General features: G+C 27.2%; 3 protein-coding genes across 9 annotated transcripts; 2 read left to right on the top strand and 1 right to left on the bottom strand.

Moving 5' to 3' along the window:
* Positions 1–116: 116 nt before the first annotated feature.
* Positions 117–2381, bottom strand: LOC118064370 (protein-L-isoaspartate O-methyltransferase domain-containing protein 1-like). 2 transcript variants are annotated; one of them, XM_035078906.1, is made up of 5 exons: positions 1907–2381; positions 1673–1807; positions 1338–1595; positions 974–1245; positions 117–859 (listed from the first exon to the last, which is right to left on the bottom strand). In XM_035078906.1, exons 1-5 carry the CDS (start codon positions 2211–2213, stop codon positions 458–460), a joined length of 1374 nt encoding a protein of 457 aa, XP_034934797.1. In that variant the 5' UTR covers positions 2214–2381; the 3' UTR covers positions 117–457. The 2 variants fall into 2 exon arrangements, with proteins under 2 accessions (XP_034934797.1, XP_034934796.1); XM_035078905.1 differs by having other exon boundaries at positions 117–1245.
* A 1922-nt stretch (positions 2382–4303) lies between these two features.
* On the top strand, positions 4304–11018 carry l(3)mbt (lethal (3) malignant brain tumor). Of its 5 annotated transcripts, none has more exons than XM_035078880.1 (17): positions 4304–4396; positions 5490–5703; positions 5788–6193; positions 6306–6476; positions 6558–7348; positions 7432–7582; positions 7673–7847; positions 7931–8132; positions 8209–8407; positions 8512–8741; positions 8808–9039; positions 9126–9315; positions 9398–9519; positions 9592–9958; positions 10080–10154; positions 10222–10549; positions 10632–11018. In XM_035078880.1, exons 1-17 carry the CDS (start codon positions 4374–4376, stop codon positions 10755–10757), a joined length of 4002 nt encoding a protein of 1333 aa, XP_034934771.1. In that variant the 5' UTR covers positions 4304–4373; the 3' UTR covers positions 10758–11018. The 5 variants fall into 5 exon arrangements, with proteins under 5 accessions (XP_034934771.1, XP_034934775.1, XP_034934774.1 ...); XM_035078884.1 differs by lacking the exon at positions 4304–4396 and adding an exon at positions 4445–4463; XM_035078883.1 differs by lacking the exon at positions 4304–4396 and adding an exon at positions 4652–4670.
* Positions 11019–11394: 376 nt separating this feature from the next.
* LOC118064376 (fringe glycosyltransferase) lies at positions 11395–20470 on the top strand. 2 transcript variants are annotated; one of them, XM_035078917.1, is made up of 10 exons: positions 11395–11616; positions 12587–12802; positions 13035–13340; positions 14029–14077; positions 14406–14508; positions 15786–15948; positions 16767–16852; positions 19079–19244; positions 19318–19403; positions 19970–20470. In XM_035078917.1, exons 2-10 carry the CDS (start codon positions 12695–12697, stop codon positions 20025–20027), a joined length of 1125 nt encoding a protein of 374 aa, XP_034934808.1. In that variant the 5' UTR covers positions 11395–11616; positions 12587–12694; the 3' UTR covers positions 20028–20470. The 2 variants fall into 2 exon arrangements, with proteins under 2 accessions (XP_034934808.1, XP_034934809.1); XM_035078918.1 differs by lacking the exon at positions 11395–11616 and having other exon boundaries at positions 11676–12802; positions 13038–13340; positions 19970–20468.
* The last annotated feature ends 206 nt before the right edge of the window (positions 20471–20676 follow it).

Below are 20676 nucleotides of genomic sequence, written 5' to 3'. Positions count from 1 at the left end.
CACTAACATCGATCAAATAATTTCTCATATTACTGCATTTATTAACGATAAAAACACATTTGGTTCAAGCGTAAAAATATCGTCATTACATATGAAGACATTTTTACTATTTCTGATACTATTTTTGTTATTGTTATTATGCTTACATATAAATATATACATAATGAAATTCGAAAGAAATTTCACACTGATAATACATACATACACTGCACCAGGTAAACTACAATGTATGTATGCCCGAAAGAGATGTGTGCAGTTGGGCGTCTGCAGCCCTGTATAGCTTCACATCTGCCAACATCCCCCTCATTTTTTATAGTAGAACTACTCGACGAAATTTCGCAGTGCGCAATTACAAATGAAACTCGAACTACGTCACTACATTCTTATCTGAATATTCTTTCAAGACTTTTTTTTAAATTTAATTATTTAATCCGATCCATGATTTGATTATTTTGCTTTAAATATTAGAATTATTATTATTTATAAATAACCGTAATGACATAGGAAGTGGTAATTGTAATATCTTTTGTTTCATGTAATCAGACAGAAGACCATGATTCATTTTGTGTGCATAATAAATTTGATTTGGACGAATATCTTCAGTCTCGTTATTCAAAGTACTGTAATTGATACCTAATAATTCTGATTTTTGTTGCTGAGGTATTGTATGATAATCATTGCATGAAACACCCCATTCACTTATATTGTTTGATGAATACTCGTCATTGCATTTTATTATATCAGTAGAATGTCGAATCTTATTAATACTATTGTCGTTTTTTTCCATAGCTGTATGGCTATTATTGTGTAAAGTACGTTTTGAATGTGCTAGTAAGTATTGCATATCTGCAACAGAACACTGTTTCAAAAAAGAAGTTGTTAATTTTTTAAATAATGGTAAATTTTCATCTGTAAACTTAAATAAATCAACGTCGAAAAATATATTTTGAAACGTTTTAGAATTTTTCATTACCAATCGATTGTACTTATCCCCGGTATTGTTGATAATTACTTTCTTATCCAGATATTCTTCATACATGGGTAAAATAGTTATTTTGTGTAAATAAGGGGCTGTAACAAGTTGAGAGAAAAATGAAGATTTATTCTGACAGACTAAGGAAGGTTTTTTCTGGTTAATTATGTATTTAGACATTAAGTCAGGATGTTCCGTCAACAATTTTTTCCTTACTTCTCTTCGTATAGATAATTGGCTTAATTCTTGTAATGAAAGAGGTTCAGACAGGGCTATGCAAAAGTAAAATTTATAATGATTGTTTGATTTGAATTAATTTTCAGTTTAATATAATTTAGTTGAAAAAATAAATATCAATTATTACGTAATTGGATTTGATCAAGATCAGTTGCAGTATCGTTAGGCACAATAAGTGGTGCAAATGAAATCGGTAGAATTACTTGATATTTCCAAATATCTTCATTAATTCTTTCTATTCTTAATAGATTTCCTTTATACGGCATAATAAGGATTCCACCTACTTTTACAAATTGTTTAATAAAAATTTCATAAGATTCTGGACATTCAGCACCACAGTAAACTCTATCGTAACGTCTATTCGGTAAAACCTTAAAAAAATTTCCTATAACATTTCATAGTATAATTAATTGTCAATAGTACTTCAAAATATTAATACAATAAAATATCTAAATTTTATACCATGTATAAAAATTGGTTCACAAAAGTCAAATTGATCCAAAGCATTACATTTTTTCTTCAATTCTTTCAATTTTTTGCATGCAAAATCAACACAGTCTTTGTTCAATTCTACACCATGATTAATATCATTAGAATCTAGAAAAAAATTCGCATAAATTAAATTATTCAAGTCAATTGATTTTTATTAAAAATATCAATTAATGTTCAAAAACTTTTATAAATGCATTTACTTACTTAACAATAAACCTGCCATAGTACTCAAATAACCAGTACCTGACCCGATGTTTAAAAAACTTAAGCCGGGCTTTAAAGATAAACTTTCCATCACTCTACCATACACGCAAGGAGCTGATAGATGAATATTACCCATTTTCCATGATAAATCTTTATAAATAACATTTTTATCATCCGATGAAATATAATGACCTCGATCAATTGCACGAAAAACGTACTCAATTTTTTTAGATTTTATATATCCTAAAAGTCTTAATCTATCAACTAAATCATCATTATTAGTTTCATTACTGTTTATATTACCCATTTCAATGTATTTATGAAGATTCAATATGAAAAAAATATCAAAGAATAAATAGAAATAGACTGAATTTATACAACACTTTAGTTTAATTTAAACTTAAATACAAAGAAATATACTTGAAAGTCTAACTATTAACTCGGCAATGAAGTAAAGAGCGAAATAAATAATGAATATGAGATGCTAAAAAGGATAAGTTAACTCAAAATATTCAACGTTTATATACGATATAAATAATTACAACTAATGTCAAATGTCAGAAGATATACACCAGCTGATTCATTATGTTGTTCATAAATGTGATAAAAAAATTATTATATTTATAAAATAATCTTATAAGTGTTAGTTCATTCTATCTACTTAGTCGCAGTCCTTTGACCTGACAGATATATTCCTCTGTAAACGGCAAATATTATGATTATGTTAAATCTACGCAAGCTATTTCTTTATTATCATATTCTTTTGTCAATACAAATACTACTATTGTTTATTATTGGATAAATTTTTGTTTTTATTATTTAATTAATCTTTAAAATTTATATTCTATTTTAAAATTATTTAAAATTTTTATAACATCTCCTTGATATTTAATATGATATGAATTATACTTAGAGTGTTATTATTCTTCTATAATAGGTTAAAGATGTATAAGATTATCCGTTTTTTGGTCTTTTATCGAAATATCAGATTCAATTTTGATAAAAATATAAAATTTTTTTGTTCCATTGTTATTCTTTAAATGAATATATGTAGATGAAAATTATCGAACATACGATTTATGACTCATAAGAATACATGGAAAGTCCATATAGATATCTCCTGCTATAGATTGCAGGATACACAAGGGTTTGTGACAAATTTTAGAAATCTTGTAATCAAATGTAGTTAGTAAATATATAAGTAAAATATTAAACCAAAGTTTGGTAAGAGCGTCTCTTTAAAGTCAAAGTAATTCCCCAGGTATAATTTTTAGAGCCATTATTCCCATGAGTAAGAATGAGAGAGGTATAAAATTCTACGAGGTAAACCTTTTTACTAGTGCTTTATGAAATTCATAGTTTGTCCACTATATGCAGAGGTTTGCACACCTCTGCACTAAACTTTATTTTTAAAATTTGTCAAACACTTTTATTTATTTGGTGATAGTAATATTATTCGCTTTTAAATATAATATGCTTCTGATTTTTCTTTTGTTGAAAAAAATGCAAGCAAAGGATATTATAATGTTTTGTACTTATGATTTTTTGATTGTATGTAATAACTATCAATGAAATTAATATTTATTGTGGTCCGAATATTCAATAATTCATTTTTATTGTTTACAGATAAATTAGCAAATTTCAGGTCTACGTACACTCGGCGTCATTAATGCCTGGTCCATCAAAAACTTTGATACCATCCGAGCAATTATCGATGGAGTAGTTTTTTTTTCAAATAGAGATTCCACATCTAAATTAATTTAGAAAGTTCATGATTAAATACTCTTTTAGATAGTACCTACAACGATAGAATATCCCGACTAAAAAATTTTTAAACCTTAATTTAAATAATAACAAGAAAATTTAAGTAATGATAATTATAATTTAATTATAAACTTAAGTTTATAATTACTATAATTAAACTAACATTTATAGTCATGACTATTAATGTGCATGATTATTTCATTTTCATGATGACTGAAGAAGAAAGTTTAAATTATTATTATTATTTAAATTAAGGTTCAAAAATGTTTTAGTGGGGATAGTCTATTGTTGTAGGGACTATCTATACTAAAAGAGTATTTAATCATGAACTTTCTCAATTAATTTAGATGTTGAATCTCTATTTGAAAAAAAAACTACTCCATCGATAATTGCTCGGATGGTATCAAAGTTTTTAATGGACCAGGCATTAATGACGCCGAGTGTATATGAGTATACCGTCAGAAAAATGATTGAATTACGTAAAAATTGAGAATACTTCTTATTTTACGAAGAGATTTAATTTTATAATTTATATCTTAATTTTGAATATTATTATCTATTTTCTTTTTTATCGACTCATGGAATCCCATTATATTTTATTTCATGTTATCATTATAGGGGCGCTGATTGGTCAAAATAAATTTGACTATGTCAGATCAACTATAGGTTCTGCTTATATATACATACATATATAAACTCAATTATGGCTACGAAGAACTTTAAAATGTAAGTAGTTTGTATCAATATTTATTATTAAATATACTATTAAAAAAAGCTGTGCACATGAATTTAAGTAATTAATTCTAATAATTACTTTTTTCGGTCAATCATATTTTTCACATAATTTACGTCAATTTCAATCTATTGAAAAATATAAATGGAAAAAAAAATCCGTTAAAGATTTTTTAGTTTAATATTTGTATGTCATCTCATTAGTTTTATTGTTTAATTCTTTGAATGAATAAAATACTTTATCTGAATTATAATAATCATGTAATAGGTTTGTTTTTTTTAATATATATACATAGTTGCATAGTGGTTTGAATCAGTAGAAGTAATTACTACTAATATAAATACTTATTTTTTCTAATTTTGTCGCGGTAGTTTTTTTTGTTACGTTACTTTGTTTAATAATTGATAATAATTTGACGTAATAAATGTTCGGAAGTAAAACTTAATATTTATTTACGTAAAATCATTTTTATTGTGAAAGTATGAGTTTTTAAACTTGTTATCAAGCAATTTATTGTTAGATAAATATTATTTGTACAGAAAGTAAAATTAAAACTAGAGTACTATACATAAGTATACATACAATAATGTAATATACTATTGGCCGTAGAGTATATCATTGCTTTTACAGTGCGCGTGATTTGCAGTAGAGAAATTATTAAATATTAATTTGTATTATATTACGTAGCAACAAAGATATTCGTAAAGTAATCTGATAATATTAAAGGACTATTGATTATTCTTATAAAGTTATTGTTTATCAATAAATGAATCAATTTATTTTATTATTAAATTATATCTATGTCTAAATGTCACTTAATAATTCGTTTATATATCTGTTATTGTAACTATTCATTTCAAAGATATGATAACACATAGTTATTATGTCGATACACTTTTCATTTTGTTCGGTAATTATAATTTTATTTTTGTTAAAAAATTAAGCATGATTACCGATGGTATAATATTAAAAATATTTGATTTATGTTGAGACAAGTATTATAAGATAATTTATTTCGATATTTATAAGATTCATTTTTAAGTTAATCATTTTTTGAAATTTAAATAGTCGTTTTGATATTGGTAGTATGGGAGAAGAAGAAATCGTAATTGATGATGCAGATGAATGTTCTAACTTTGTAAATACACAACGAAAAAAAGACGAATCATCTTCTACTCAAGTAATGCCATTATTATATTTTCAACCCAGTAAAATACGTTCAAATCAACCAACTACTTCGGATGCGTTAACAACATCATCTGCTCAGATAACAACAATTATCAATCCAATCAATAATTCGGTAAGTTTTATGCATATTATTAATAATATTGTATGACGTCACTAAAAAAATCCATTTTAATAACATATTTTTTCTAATCAATAGATTGTTACCAGTCAAAATAAAGTATTTATACAAGGGCAAAATTTATCTCAGAGTAAGCAACATTTTGTTCTTAGACGTAGCCCGGTTACCAGTATTAATACGACCACGAATTCTGCAAATCAAGGTCAAAAACAGATTTTATTTAGAAAATCCAATGTATCTACTGCTCAGATATTACCTTTGAGCACAACTTCATCACCATCTCCATCTCCATTGCCTCAATCACAAACTTTATCTTCTTCACCACCACCTGCACCACCATTACCACTTCTATCGTCAACATCAGTTTCTTCATCACAAGATAATAATTCGATGAACAATCAGAGTGGAAAACATGCTTTTGCTTATCTTGGAACACTTATAAAACCCACTAACAAACCCCGTGAATCGGTCGTTATTCCAGCAGGTAAAATTTTATTGAATATATTTTTTTTATAAACAATTACTTTTTAAAATTTTTTATTTATACGAATTTTTATTTACATCTATCAATGAATAAAAACTTCTCTCTCGAACAGGTGCTATTTCTTCAAATCAAATATCAAAACAAAAATTAGTTATTGCTCCTGTTATCACTTCATCAATACCTCAAAATTCAACAAACACTACATCAGGATCACAGCTCAATACACCTATTGCGAAACATATGACAAATCTTTTATTGCCGGTCACAGCTATTCCTCAACAGAGTTTGTATAGTTTACATTTTTTGATTGAATAATTCTTTTTTTCAAGTCATTCCAATTAAATTAAATTCTCTTTATTTTTAGTATTACGGGAGTCAAAAAACTCAAATTCGTCAGCTAATCCACCACCACTGCACCCAATAAATAAAATCGGAAATTTACTGTCTGTTAATAAACAAAATAATAATAATACTACAGACAGTATAAAAATAACCGAAAATCCGGATTCAGCTGTTATCACACCAATACCCAAAAAGGATGATAACCTTGTTCAGCCAGAAAAAAGAAAAAAAACTATAAGCAATATTCTTCGTGGATCCGGAGAAAAGAGAATAAAAAAGCAAAGTCTACCTAAATCGAATGATTTTAATGACAACGCGATTGATGAAACTTCATTTATGTCAAGTCAAAATACAACTGATGATTTAGATAAAGAAAAAAAGTCACAAAACGATGATGATATCACATTAATTAAAGTTGTTCCAAGTCAAGAAAAGAAAATGAAAACAAATCAAGTTATTGATGATGATATAAAAATCGAAATGATTAAAACGACATGTGTTATTCCATCAACCACTCAAGAAACCCGAATGGAAAAGAAGAATGATGTTGAATCAAATGCTAAAACAGAATCAAATGAATTAAGTAGTAATAAAGTGATAACAGTTACAACAATTACAACTACATCGTCGGCAATGACAACAACAGTAACAACAGCTACCACTAGTTCTATTACTAATACTACCAATTCAAGTTCTATTATTAATAATCATTTCAATAATCATAATCATTATAATAATGATCCTAATTTTGATGTAAACAAAGCTTTAGAGTGGAAAGATGGTGTAGGAACGTTACCGGGGAGTACATTAAAGGTTGGTATAAATTGTTATCGTCACTAATAATTTTTAATATTTTCAAGTATTAGATTGATCGATTTTTTTATATGTTTATTCAGTTTCGCATAAATGAATTCGGATTAATGGAAGTCGTAGATGATGATGAAAATAATAAACAAGATAAGCAGCATATTAGTATTGGTGACAAAGAAAATGTATGTTTATTACAAAATTCTTCCAAATCAGTCATTTCTAACACTGAGAAAAAAAGTAAGTATAATTATTTTCTGTTTTTGAATAAATAAAAGTATATCGACATTAAAAATTAATTCTTACATATTGATTTATGAATGATTCAAGATGAAGATAAAAAAATACGTAATACTTCGTCTGCTGATACTTTTTATTGCTGTGAAAGTTGTGGATGCCATGGTCTTGCCGCCGAATTTGAAAGTCCTATATCATGCAGTCCAGATTGTACCGAAAGAATTGAAGCGAAAAAGCAACATCAACTTCGAAGGGAAAAAGAAGCCCGGTAATTAATAATAATTATCGTCAACATTATTAATTTCTTTGAACGTATAATGCATGTAAAATATATTTTTTTTCTAATATTAGAGATTTACGAGCTAAAAGAAAACGGAAAAAATTATTACAAGAACAATTAGCAAAACGACAGGAACAAGAGGATAAAGATGTTGAGAAAACATGTCATCCAGAAAATATTTTAACAAAATCCGAAACAGATGAAGATTCAAAAGATACTACTGTTACTACTTTACTTGATGATGAAAGTCAAAGTGATCCATCAGATTCAAGGGTATTTAATTGAAACTACAATTATTCAAAGTTATAAAATTTATATACATGTTTAAAATAATATCAAATATTTTTAGTATCCGTGGCAAAAAGTAAAATCAGGATTTTCATGGGCCAAATATCTTGATTATACAAAAGCAAAAGCAGCCCCTTTGAAACTTTTCAAGGATCCATTTCCTTATGGAAAAAACGCATTCAAAGTTGGTATGAAGCTAGAAGGTATAGATCCAGAGCATCCAGCGCGGTATTGTGTACTTACAGTATCTGAAGTAGTTGGTTAGTACTTAAATTTACAAAATTACTTTAATCTATTAAATTCGATAATTATCTGGTGATTTTGTATTCAATATGATACTCAATTTGTTTAATAATGAATTTAGGTTATCGTTTACGTTTACATTTTGATGGATATCCGGAAAATTTTGATTTCTGGGTAAATGCTGATAGTATGGATATTTTTCCGGTGACTTGGACTGAAAAAACTGGACATAAACTTGATCCCCCAAAAGGCTATGTTCCAAACAATTTTAATTGGCCAGCGTATCTTAAAATTTGTAAAGCTACTCCAGCACCAAGAGCAGCATTTGCTTGTCATAAAAGCGTAAAAAGTGTAAGTTTTTCAAATATAACTACATAGTTGCATCAATAATTAAGATGATGATTTTTTAATATATAGACGGTATATCCAACAATGGCATTTCGTGTTGGTATGAAGTTAGAAGCCATAGATCGGAAACACTCGTCATTAGTCTGTGTTGCCAGTATAGCTGATATAATGGATTCAAGAATACTTATACACTTTGATTCTTGGGATGAAGTATATGATTATTGGGCTGATGCAAGTTCACCATATATCCATCCAATTGGATGGACTTTTTATAATGGCCAAAGCCTTACACCGCCTAATAGTAAGTAATATTTACGCATTGTCATTTGTTTTAACATAAATATTCATTATAGAATATAATTATCAAATTGTATAAATATTTTTAAGATTATAAAGATCAAGGAACATTTAACTGGGATACATATTTAAGAGATACTCGTTCTCTTCCGGCACCAGCGAGAGCTTTTAAACAAAGACCACCGTGTGGTTTTAAACGAGGGATGAAGCTTGAAGCCGTAGACAAACGAGTACCACAATTAATTCGTGTCGCGACAGTTGAAGACGTAAAAGATCACATGTATGGATTAATTAATTAATATATTCAAGTAATTATATTGAATACGTTATATAAATATAGATAATTACTATAAATATTTTAGGATAAAAATTCATTTTGATGGATGGCCAGAAAATCATGCATATTGGGTAGACGATGACTCTCCAGACATTCACCCAATGGGATGGTGTTTCAAAACTGGACATCCTTTAGAACCTCCTTTAAGTAAGTATAATAAATAATTTGCAAAATGTTTAAATAAATTAAATTCAATTTATTGAATAAAAATTTTTACAGCTCCAGAAGCTATGAGTGAACGAACAGAGTGCGGTACACCAGGCTGTCGAGGAATTGGTCATATAAAAGGCCCTAAGTATGCAACTCACAATTCGCCATCTGGCTGTCCTTACTCACCTCAAAATTTACAAAAAACACGAATGGTTTCGGATAGATTGTGGACTAAAAATGAAATTTACAATTATGATGAAGATTCAACTGATAAGCCGAAATTAGAAAAAACTATTTTAAAAGTAAAGGCAAATAAACAATTAGAGAGAGTTTCATTATTCAACTTTAATAGTAAAACTCTAAAATATGACAGAGACACAAAACAAGAAGACGATGAATTATCGGACAAAAACGAAAAAGTTGAAATATCAGAAAGGTTATTTTTTTTTTGCAACTTTATCATTATCTATTATATTAGTACTGTGATTTTTACAAGTATGCTTAGATTTGAACATTTCATCATTAAAGTAATTAATATACTATTTTTTTTAATACAGATCAGGTAAATCGAAACATTTTCAAACTGATATTCCAACAGATGATGATGAACATATAAGGAGGAAACGTAAAAGGTATGGTATTTAATGAAATTTTTTTCTAATATATTAATACCATGTTTAATTTATAATAAATTTTTAGGAATCAAACTTCTGAAGAACGTTCACAATGTTCTCTATCAAATAACAATTCAATTACGTTTGGCGGAGATACATCAAATAATTCTATCTCATATACTACTAATATATCTGATAAACAATTACGTACTGAATTGTACCAATCAGTATATAATCCTGGTTACAATCCATTGCCGGATGCACCTCATGTATGGGCTAAACATAGTAATGCTTTGAATCGAGTTGTATCTAAACAAAATACAAATCCTCGTAGATGGTCCAACGAAGAAGTAATTAAATTTATTCAAAGTGTTCCTAATTGTAAAGATGTCGGTAGTATTTTCCGCCAACACGTAAGTAATCTGGTTATATTTTATTTAGAAAATTTCGTTTAATTACTTTTCATTATATTATTAATTAAAATCTATTTTACAGAGTATTGACGGCGAAGCATTTTTAATGTTGACACAAGATGATTTAGTTACATTATTGGGTCTAAGATTAGGTCCAGCAATTAAATTATACAATAGTATTGTCTTATTACGACAAAAGGCAACGTGAAACATTGATCACTTTAACCAAACTTCATATTTCTTAGAGTCTATCATATAATAATTAAGTATAATTATTACTATCATATTATTGAAATTATTGTATGCTTTATTGATGCTCTAATTATTATCATTAACGATATGAACATAAAAATATGCACCACTATTATGAACTATATAATACTGCATATTACGATCTTATTATTTTTTGTCACTGTACAAATGTACATAAAGAGATACATTACGAATAATTGTTAAATTTTAGATTAAGAAGCAATAAAAATTTTTTTTAATGTTACATCAGTTTATTCAATTAGTTATTAATAATTTCAGTAGAAAATATTAAATCGAAACCATTGAATATTTTTGAGAACATAATTCACTGTATTCATACATGTATACACAACATTCATAATAAATGTATCGTGAGTCTAAAAAAACTTTTATTGATACAAATTTCTGTGTAATTTTTTTAATTTGATATGTACAGTGTTATTGTTATAATCAATGTAAAATTTAATTAATAATAATAAACGTAATACTATTGATATTTATTTGTAAATAAAATATTTAAGTATATAAATTAACATCATAATTCACTTTTTCTGCAAATGTCCTTAGTAGACGTTTATGATATAATTCATACATATCTGCGCTAAAAATTTATACTAAGATCAAATTTCTTAGTTCAGTCGTATTAAACTACACTTGAGAACACTGTATATGTATGTGTGTATTTACGCTTTGGTTAGACGAGTAGTAATAGATGGTTACGATAAGAAAATATCTAGAAAGATTTAAGAAAAAACAAATAGTGGTCTTTTTATTTCAACTAAATTCAACACCAACTACGTTTAACAGAGAAACATGTATGTATGTATGTATGTACGTATGTATGTATGTATATGTTAATGCTGTCACGCATTCTACTGTTTCAACGGCATTATGTAGTTTATATTAGTATTCCAATGGTTCCAGTTTAGTCGACATGTTCCATGTGCTAGTCTGGCAAGCACTTACAAACACAAGTAGTCGGTTAAGCATGGTAGATTTGCTTGCTGTTCGAGCGATGTCAGTCGGTGGCTGTCGGTCACCACCAACGTATGGTTATGTGTTAGATCAATGAAATGAATTTGCAATGTATTTGAGTTATTCGTAATGTAATATGTTTAGTGTAAATTTAAAAGTGTAATAATAAATAATTACAATATCAGTACTGTTAATATTTATTTTATATGCAACGAGTAGGAATTTAATTATTATTGACATATTAATGAATGTTAGAAGTAACTCTCAAGGTAGTTATATGTTTTACTAACATTAAAAGTACAACTACATAAACAACGGTACAATGTTTACCTTTAGTTTTTGTAAAGATTCACAAGGATATAGATATTATTTATATCAAAATAAGTGTAGAAGTGATGGTGTTATGATTAAGTTAAAAAATTTATTGTCTGATATATATCACATAAACAGTAAAAACACATATATCAGCAAATAGTGTACATATTTTATAATAAAACAAAGTGTCACTACTTACTTTATACACATTTTTATGAGATAGTTAAATATAATAAAAAACAGTGTACTAAGCATATATTTATATTTATATTACAACATAAATTCAGTTAAAATCAACTGAATTTTAAAATTCTGGAATTAATTCTATGTTAAATTATTTAATTGGGCACGATTATTAAGTGTATAATGTAAATAATAACATTGAAAAATTGTAAAGAGTACACAATTTTGAGTGTGAATGATTATTATTGATATTCTATCATTGATAATTGAGGAAAACATTCGTTATTTTTAATGTTGAACGTATTGACAAAGTGTGTGGCCACTTCCAGAACGGAAGTAACTTAAGAGAACTTGCAGTAATTAGACTGCAGAAACCGTCAGTGCTAATACTGCACTGTAGCCATCATCTGCCTCATTAAAATGCTTCGCAGTCTATCAACAAGACGAGGAATACGGATTTTGGTGCTCATTCTCGCGACAGCGTACGCCACTGTATTAATATATCAAGCAGTTTCCGCACCACGCCAGGTGATGATAATTAGCTTGACATTTATTCTAACATTTAACGTACATTACTATTCTATTTTTTTATCGTTATTTTAGTTTTGATTGTGTTTATTATTTTAATATAATTTCAACTATAAATCATATCAAAGAATAATTTAAATTTCTTAGAAAATATAGTATTAAAATAGAAGACATTTTATTATACTAAATAAAAAATGGATTATTGTATAAATAATTAATTTTTTATTGAAAGCAGTGGCCTGCAGATTCTGTAATGACCATGGAATTAAGTAATAACATGGAAAATACAAATAGTCTCGAGGAAGAAGAAGAAGAAGAAGAATCGGAAGAGCTAGATAAAAATAAAATAAAGGTGTTTGAAGTACAAAAAGCAATTAAAGAAAAAATTTCTATATCTTCTTCAGTCATTACAGCTACAGCAATATCTTTTTCGACCGATCTTGATGACTTGTTCATTAGCGTCAAAACCACTCGTCATTATCATCATTCTCGTTTACCAGCAATAATTATTACGTGGTTCCAGTCTGCTAAAAATCAAGTAAATAACAATTGCCATCTTTTGTAGGAATAAATCAATTTATCTTATACAAACCTTAATAAAATTTTACCATTCTCTAAGTCTATTTTTGGTTTGAGTCATCTGATTCAATTATAAGAATATGTAATTAAAATAGTGTAATTTATAAATGTCACTAAGAATAGAAATTGCTTATTTACTTTGAAGAAATTACGTCTATTAAAGAGGAAAAGTGGCTATAAATTTGTGAAACTAAGGGTAGAACAAAACTTTAATAGAAGGGTTGAAGATTCATAAATTGCTTTTAAACATATTTTCCCAATGCAAATCGTAAAACATTGGTTTTTCTAATTTTTTAAACAAAGTAAACTTTGAAAGCAATTTGCTTAAAAGTTAGGTGTTAAATAAAATATTTTATATCGTCTAAATGTGATTGATGCATTGTGAAAAGTTCATTTACGAGACATATTTATTTATATTTTTTTCATAATAAAAAAACTTTGAATCCTTTACAAAGCTGTTTAAAACATAGTGTTTGCATTTCCAAGTTTTGTTGAGAAAAATAGTTTACAGTTTATTAACCGAAGAAAATAGCATAGGAATTCTTACAAACTCTATATTCAACTTTTTTTGCACGATATTTTTTTATTGACAATAGAATAAAAAAAACTAACTCATGTATTGATATACATTTTTCTATTTATTACAGACATGGTTTTTTACCGATAAAGATGATCAATACTTTCAAAACTTAACGAGTGAGTAACATGTGCACTTATAATTCCAAATGATAATAAAAATAATAATAATAATCTTAATAAAAAAAATGGTTGTCTGTTACAAAAATAAAGAAGTAAACCTATTAAATGAATTGATTGAAGAAGAGAGAAACGGCACACGCGAACGTTCGGGCACCGTCCGACATTTGACCTCACACGCGCACTGAACTGGAATATTAACCGTATGCTTAATATATGAACCATAAACTATAACTGATAAATAACGGGCTTTTAAATTGAACTCATTGATAATATTTGTACACAATGTACAGTTAAATAAATCTAGTTTTAATGAAATTTATTTCAGATGGTCATATGATCAACACCAAATGCTCATCTTCTCATAGTAGAAGAGCTTTGTGCTGTAAAATGTCTGTTGAGTTCGATAGGTTTCTTGACAGTGGCAAAAAGTGAGTACTATATTATAAAATTTACAAAACAAAGTCTTTTTTCCTTTCTCTAAACCTTTTTTATGGAACAAATAATATTGATAACTTTTTTATTTCATTGATATGTTAAGTATGTGATCGAACTGACACTGTTTGTTTACTCTACTCTAATAATTGATTTAATTAAAAGAGCGTATTTAAATGTAATAAAATACGTCATACATTCGAAGATATATGGAAGCTAACATGTAAATTTTCATTTTACAATAAAAAAAAGAATTAAAAAATATACCGGTTCAATTTATACAAGTAGTGAAAAATTTTTTGATGGCGATATAATATTTTTACGTATACAGGTATGCTCTCGTAGTGATAGGAGTTGTGTGATGGCCGTTGTTATTTGCAGATTCACTGGGTGTGTGGTTTCGTGAAGCGTCACTTGAAGAACTGGTTTGCACCTGATACCAGCTTTGCGATCAAATGACGCCTTTCATTCGTTCTACCCTTTTTCTCTGTTCACCAATTCTGTTTTCTTTTTTACATTCTAGAGCATATTTACATCAGATTTACTTATTACTATTACATTATTGCAAAAAGTACAATAATATTTTTTTATTTATTTATTATTACGTAATGATCAGTAAAACATTAGCTTATTTGTTGTATCAATGAATGTTTGTTGTTTATTATTTAAGTTCAATGTTCACATAAAAAGGGAATGAATTCATAAATATAGATGAATTTATTTCATGCTTTCCAAAGCATAACGAAGGTATACTTATAATAGAGCATTCTAAGAAAAAAAAAATTTTTTCAATAACAAATTTGTCGTAATTTTATTATAAAATTGTGAATATATTTTTTGAATATTTTTTAGTAGTGCAAATATTAGAAAAAAGAATAATTTTTTTCTATGAGATTAATATTGTATGATATGAGTAGCTACAGCTTCTCCGGAAGAAACTCGTTGACTCTTGCCACACGATGCATGATTGGTACATCCGCTACTATATGCTGAAGTCATATAATAATAATAATAATAATAATAATAATAATAATAATAATAATAATAATAATAATAATAATAATAATAATAAATAAATAATTACGTCAAGAAATATTCACTACACTAAATATATTTAGAAGAAAAGTATCGTACAAGAGAAAAAATTTTTGTTCTATTCAATGTTTACGAAGAGTCGTAAACTAAAATATAACCAATTTCTTTACTATAAACTTAACTTTGAAAATACATATATTTCTTATGACTAATAATATATTTTATTTTTGTTTTGCAGATGGTTTTGCCATTTTGATGATGATAATTATGTAAATGTGCCACGTTTGATAAAATTATTAAACAACTACAATCCTCGTGATGATTGGTACCTAGGCCGACCTTCAATTCCAGCACCTTTAGAAATTATGAAACAATACGATACTAGTTCATTCAAACGATCAGTAAGTAAAATGCTGTAAAATATATTTAAGGTTGATGAAAAGTAATTATAAACAATGAACCTTTTCGAATTTATAAAATATTGATTTATTTTATAAAAATTTTCATAATAATTATTTGCAATACATTAAGAATCATCCTAGTTGAGTAAATTTAATTTATTTATATTTGTTGAATTGTCGACGAATAATTGAGTAACCTTAATTTATAACTTTCAACCAATAATCTGCATCCTATACTTAAATTGTATATACTTTTTATCATTCCTTAGTACTCAAGTTACATACTTTGACCATTCACATTTCCCTTCACTATCTTCATTTTATACATATAATCGTACGTAGTATCCGGCCTGCACCACAAATCATTCCTTGGTTGCTATTTTATTCTGACTGCTCATATTCCAGTTTACTGATGTATATTTCTGCATTCTCTGTTTTAATTATTTTCTTCTTATTTTTCAAAGTATCAATTTAACATTAAAAATGTTGAGGCGGTAACAATATACGTTATCTCTATAATATAAGTTTACATACAAAAATAAATATCAACTTGAAATGCAAAATTAGATACAGACATTTCATGGACACAAATTTACCACTAGTTTGCTCGAACGAGAATTTAATTAGTTAGCAACCCAGGCACGATCTTACATTTCGATCGGTAAACCCGTTGGTAAGGGCTACCTACAGACGTGACCACCGGGTTAACCACTTAGTTCATGAACCAATAATGGGCGCAAATAATTTGCCAACATATACACTTTTAGTGATCACATTTATGTAAGATAAATGATTAATTAATTTATTATGTATTACAGCAAAAAGTGAAGTTTTGGTTCGCTACAGGCGGTGCAGGCTTTTGTATCAGTAGAGCTCTTGCGCTTAAAATGATTCCAATTGCTGGGTAAGTGTATCTTTTTCACTTGTTTTATTTTTAAACTGGGTTTTTGAATTAAATCAATGATAAAAGAATTGATTGAAAATAAATAACTTAATCGAATCAACACTAAAGATAATTTAATCATAATAATTAATTATTTATTATTGATTGGCTATAATTACAATACTTGAATTACAACTTTTCTCAATTGCTATAATAAATACAGACATTTTTTGAGCTGTACCATATGTTTTTAAAAGAACATACAGTTTAAATTTTATGAGATACAATAAATCATAAATATATAGTTCTTTATGAAATAAATGTGATAACAAATTTTCTGTATGTAAAACAAATTTCTCTATTAGTGGTTTAGTAGAAAATTAAACAGACGTTACAAGCAATTTTTTGTGTATAAATAATTTACTATTTGTATGTTGGAATCTTCTTCATAAATAAAAGTACAAAGACACGTCACGCAGAAATTATACGTTCTAGAAACGGCGGCATTTTCTTATTCTGGCAATTATCGTGAGCAGCGAAGCAAATAAAACTACGTACAGCCACCGTTGCTCTATATAGACAATTGTATACATACATATAAGTATATAACGAATATCTGTGTATGTATAAAAGGGGAAGTAGATTCTCACGTAGAGCCCCTTGAGCTAAAGCCACATCGTACTCTTATACAGCATCGAAACAAAGTACATACAGTAATAGAAGATAGCACACACAATTGCAATTGCAAGAGTTGGAAACGTCGACCGTTCCGCTTGGCGATCACCTTGAGAATTATTATGTACCTTGAGAATAATTTTACATACACAGTGTCTGTAAAATAGTAAAAGAAATCCTACATGGTACTTATATAGCAGAATTTTCTTGATAATAGCGCTTGATTTAAGTTATAACTTCAAGAAAAAAAATCACACCATAACTGTATTATTGGAATTTATTTCCTCTATCTAGCTGATACACAAAATTAAAATAACAAGTAAATCAATATGAGTTATAAAGTATAACGTATATATTCATGAAGTGAATGCCATGTTACATAAATATGTCAGACTTTATGATTACTTTTTTGAGTTAAGTTCTTTTTTTTCATAATATAATTGCTATTAGGTAGCAGATATTTTTTTATTCGTTCATTATAAGAAAAATAAAAAAAGAGAAGACAGGGTGAAGAGGATAGTTTCTGCACCCACTTAACTCTGAAATTTCGATTTGGAAGGTTGGAATTTTAACGAGGTCTATATTCCTTTCGCAGTCTGTGTATATTTGTTAGTAATTTTTTCAATCTTTTTCGGATGAATTTGTAAATTTTTTCTTTCTTCTAAACCTACTCTAGAAAGAAACCCAACAATTCAATAATTGAATTTGAAATATTTATTTTGATGAATATTTAAAGAGAAGTATTTGGCAGAAAATAAATAAAAATAAAACAACGTGATAATGTAGCATATCCTATAAATTACTTAGTTAAAAGCCAAGAAGAGTAAGGATGTTGCTGATCAATTTACAGGCTATTAAAAAAAAACATGAATCGTCGTAGTTGTATGATCGTAGTGTGGTGTAGTCCTTTTTTCATTTTGTTTTGCGGGATCAAGTTGAAGGGGGTTGGGTCGATCAGGAATCCAACTGAGGTATTCACTAATGAGTGCGTCTTTCCGACAAACAAACGGCCCTATCGAAACAGAAAATGTTAATTAAGCATACTTTGATATTTATACATTTTCATTTCAATTTTAATTGACACTTGATGCTAATTTTTATTAGTAAATTATTTACTGTAAATTTTCATGTACATTAATATTAAGCACATTAATGTTATACACAGTGATAAAGTGTCATTATATTTAAAATATTTGTCGTAAATGTTTCGGAGTTTCACACAAATATATACAAGACAAGACTGATGCTATAAAAGTTGTGACTACCTGATATCCTTTTAATTGGCTCGATTTATGTTCTCAAATTGTTCTATACAACATCTCTTTTGTCGTTGATATATATACTTATGTATATCAATATTTCAGATATCATTCTTTTATACGTAAATTACTTCTTTTTCAGATTGATTATAGCTTTCTTTTGCTTTGAAAAATATTATTCTATTTGATATTATTGACAAAAAACACATGTTAAATTATGTAACGATTTTTTATTGCTCCATTTTTTATTTTATTTTTTTGTTTTTCAGTTTGATACAACATATTTAATAATTCGTTATTTTTAATTTATTAGCGGCGGAAAATTTATCTCAGTAGGCGATCGCATCAGACTTCCAGATGATGTAACAATGGGATACATAATTGAACATTTATTGAAAAAAAAACTCACAGTTGTTGAGTTATTTCATTCACATTTGGAGCCAATGAAATTTCTCAATGAAGACACCTTTCATGATCAGGTAATGCTTTCCTAAAAAGTTTAAATATAACATGAAACCATAAAAGTCAGGTTTTTAAAATGAATTCTTACAGGTATCCTTCAGTTATGCCAAAGGTCCAAAAGACGAGTGGAATATCGTTACAGTTAATGGCTTTGATGCCAAAAATGATCCTAACAGGTGATTTATGATTTTTTTTTATTTTCGATATTCCTATATGTTTTTAAAGTCAATGTTTTTGAGCTTTTTATTGAGTCAAGTACATAATTTGGTTTCGTTTATTTACCTGCAAAATTCTAAATGTAGAATTCGCATCTAGAGAGTTAATGCTTAACCAATAATGATGGAAAACGACATCAAATGTTATTTTAATAATTTATATTATATAATCCTCAACTTTTTAAAAATAATAGAAAATACTAAATACTTTAATCGGATCAAGATTTTTCAAGCTATTTATTGAAAATTCTTTGTTTATATTTAATAATAAAACTACTTCATCATGGTATCGTGTTTGTATTCTAGTTTTACATCTCATTTTTTTCGTTATTTATTTCATTGTGGTTACATTTCAGGTCGAATATTACAGTTATATCATTTTATATAAGTGCAATTGAATACATGTAGTATTTTCTAATCAACCAACATAGAAAGAGAAAACAATCAAATGTACAGTTGTACACAACTACGCTCATTATATTTGAATCGACCGACCTTTATTGTATTTATTAATGATTTCATTTCAGATTTCGATCTATCCACTGTCGACTATTTCCACGTGCAGATTACTGCTCACTCCGGTGATGATTGCTGCGAAGTTTTTAATTAACATCATTGTTATAAATTATGATAAGTAAGAAATCATCTAAATTTGAAAAATTTATTTAAATATGTTGTAAATTCCAAAGAATATGAAGACTATCCAGTTGACTGAATATGTACGTATATGTACTGTACAATCAAGATAAATATATCATAGAAATATTAATTAATAATAAGTATTGTAGAACAATAATATGAGTTTTAAGAACATAATTTTTTTAAATTTCATATACATTAAAATAATAAGTCATTAAATAAATTAATAATGACATTGAGTCAATACTTAGGATTTTTTTTATTTAATTCGTAATACTTGATTAAAAATTTTACTATAAAAATCTATTTTGTAATGGAAATTTGTCAAAGAAAATATGTTAACATGTATCAATCAAATATCAAATTATCTTTCTGTATAAACAGCTAGTATATAATAAGATAAGTAAACACATACACACATGTGTAATATGAGAATTATTATTAAATTATTTTTAAATACTTAACTTTAAATATTTTTTACAATGAAAAACTAATTTTTTTATGTCGACTCTAGTCTTTATGTAAAAAAGGATCGACATTGTGATATGTATGTTTTAAATGTACATTATTATTGTTATATTATTATGATTATTAT

Source organism: Chelonus insularis, unplaced genomic scaffold, assembly GCF_013357705.1.
Source record: "Chelonus insularis isolate UGA/USDA-ARS -01 unplaced genomic scaffold, ASM1335770v1 contig_17_pilon, whole genome shotgun sequence".
NCBI classification, from domain to species: domain Eukaryota; kingdom Metazoa; phylum Arthropoda; class Insecta; order Hymenoptera; family Braconidae; genus Chelonus; species Chelonus insularis.
Note: the sequence above shows the minus strand (reverse complement) of the source record. Positions and strands in the feature narration are given on the sequence as shown.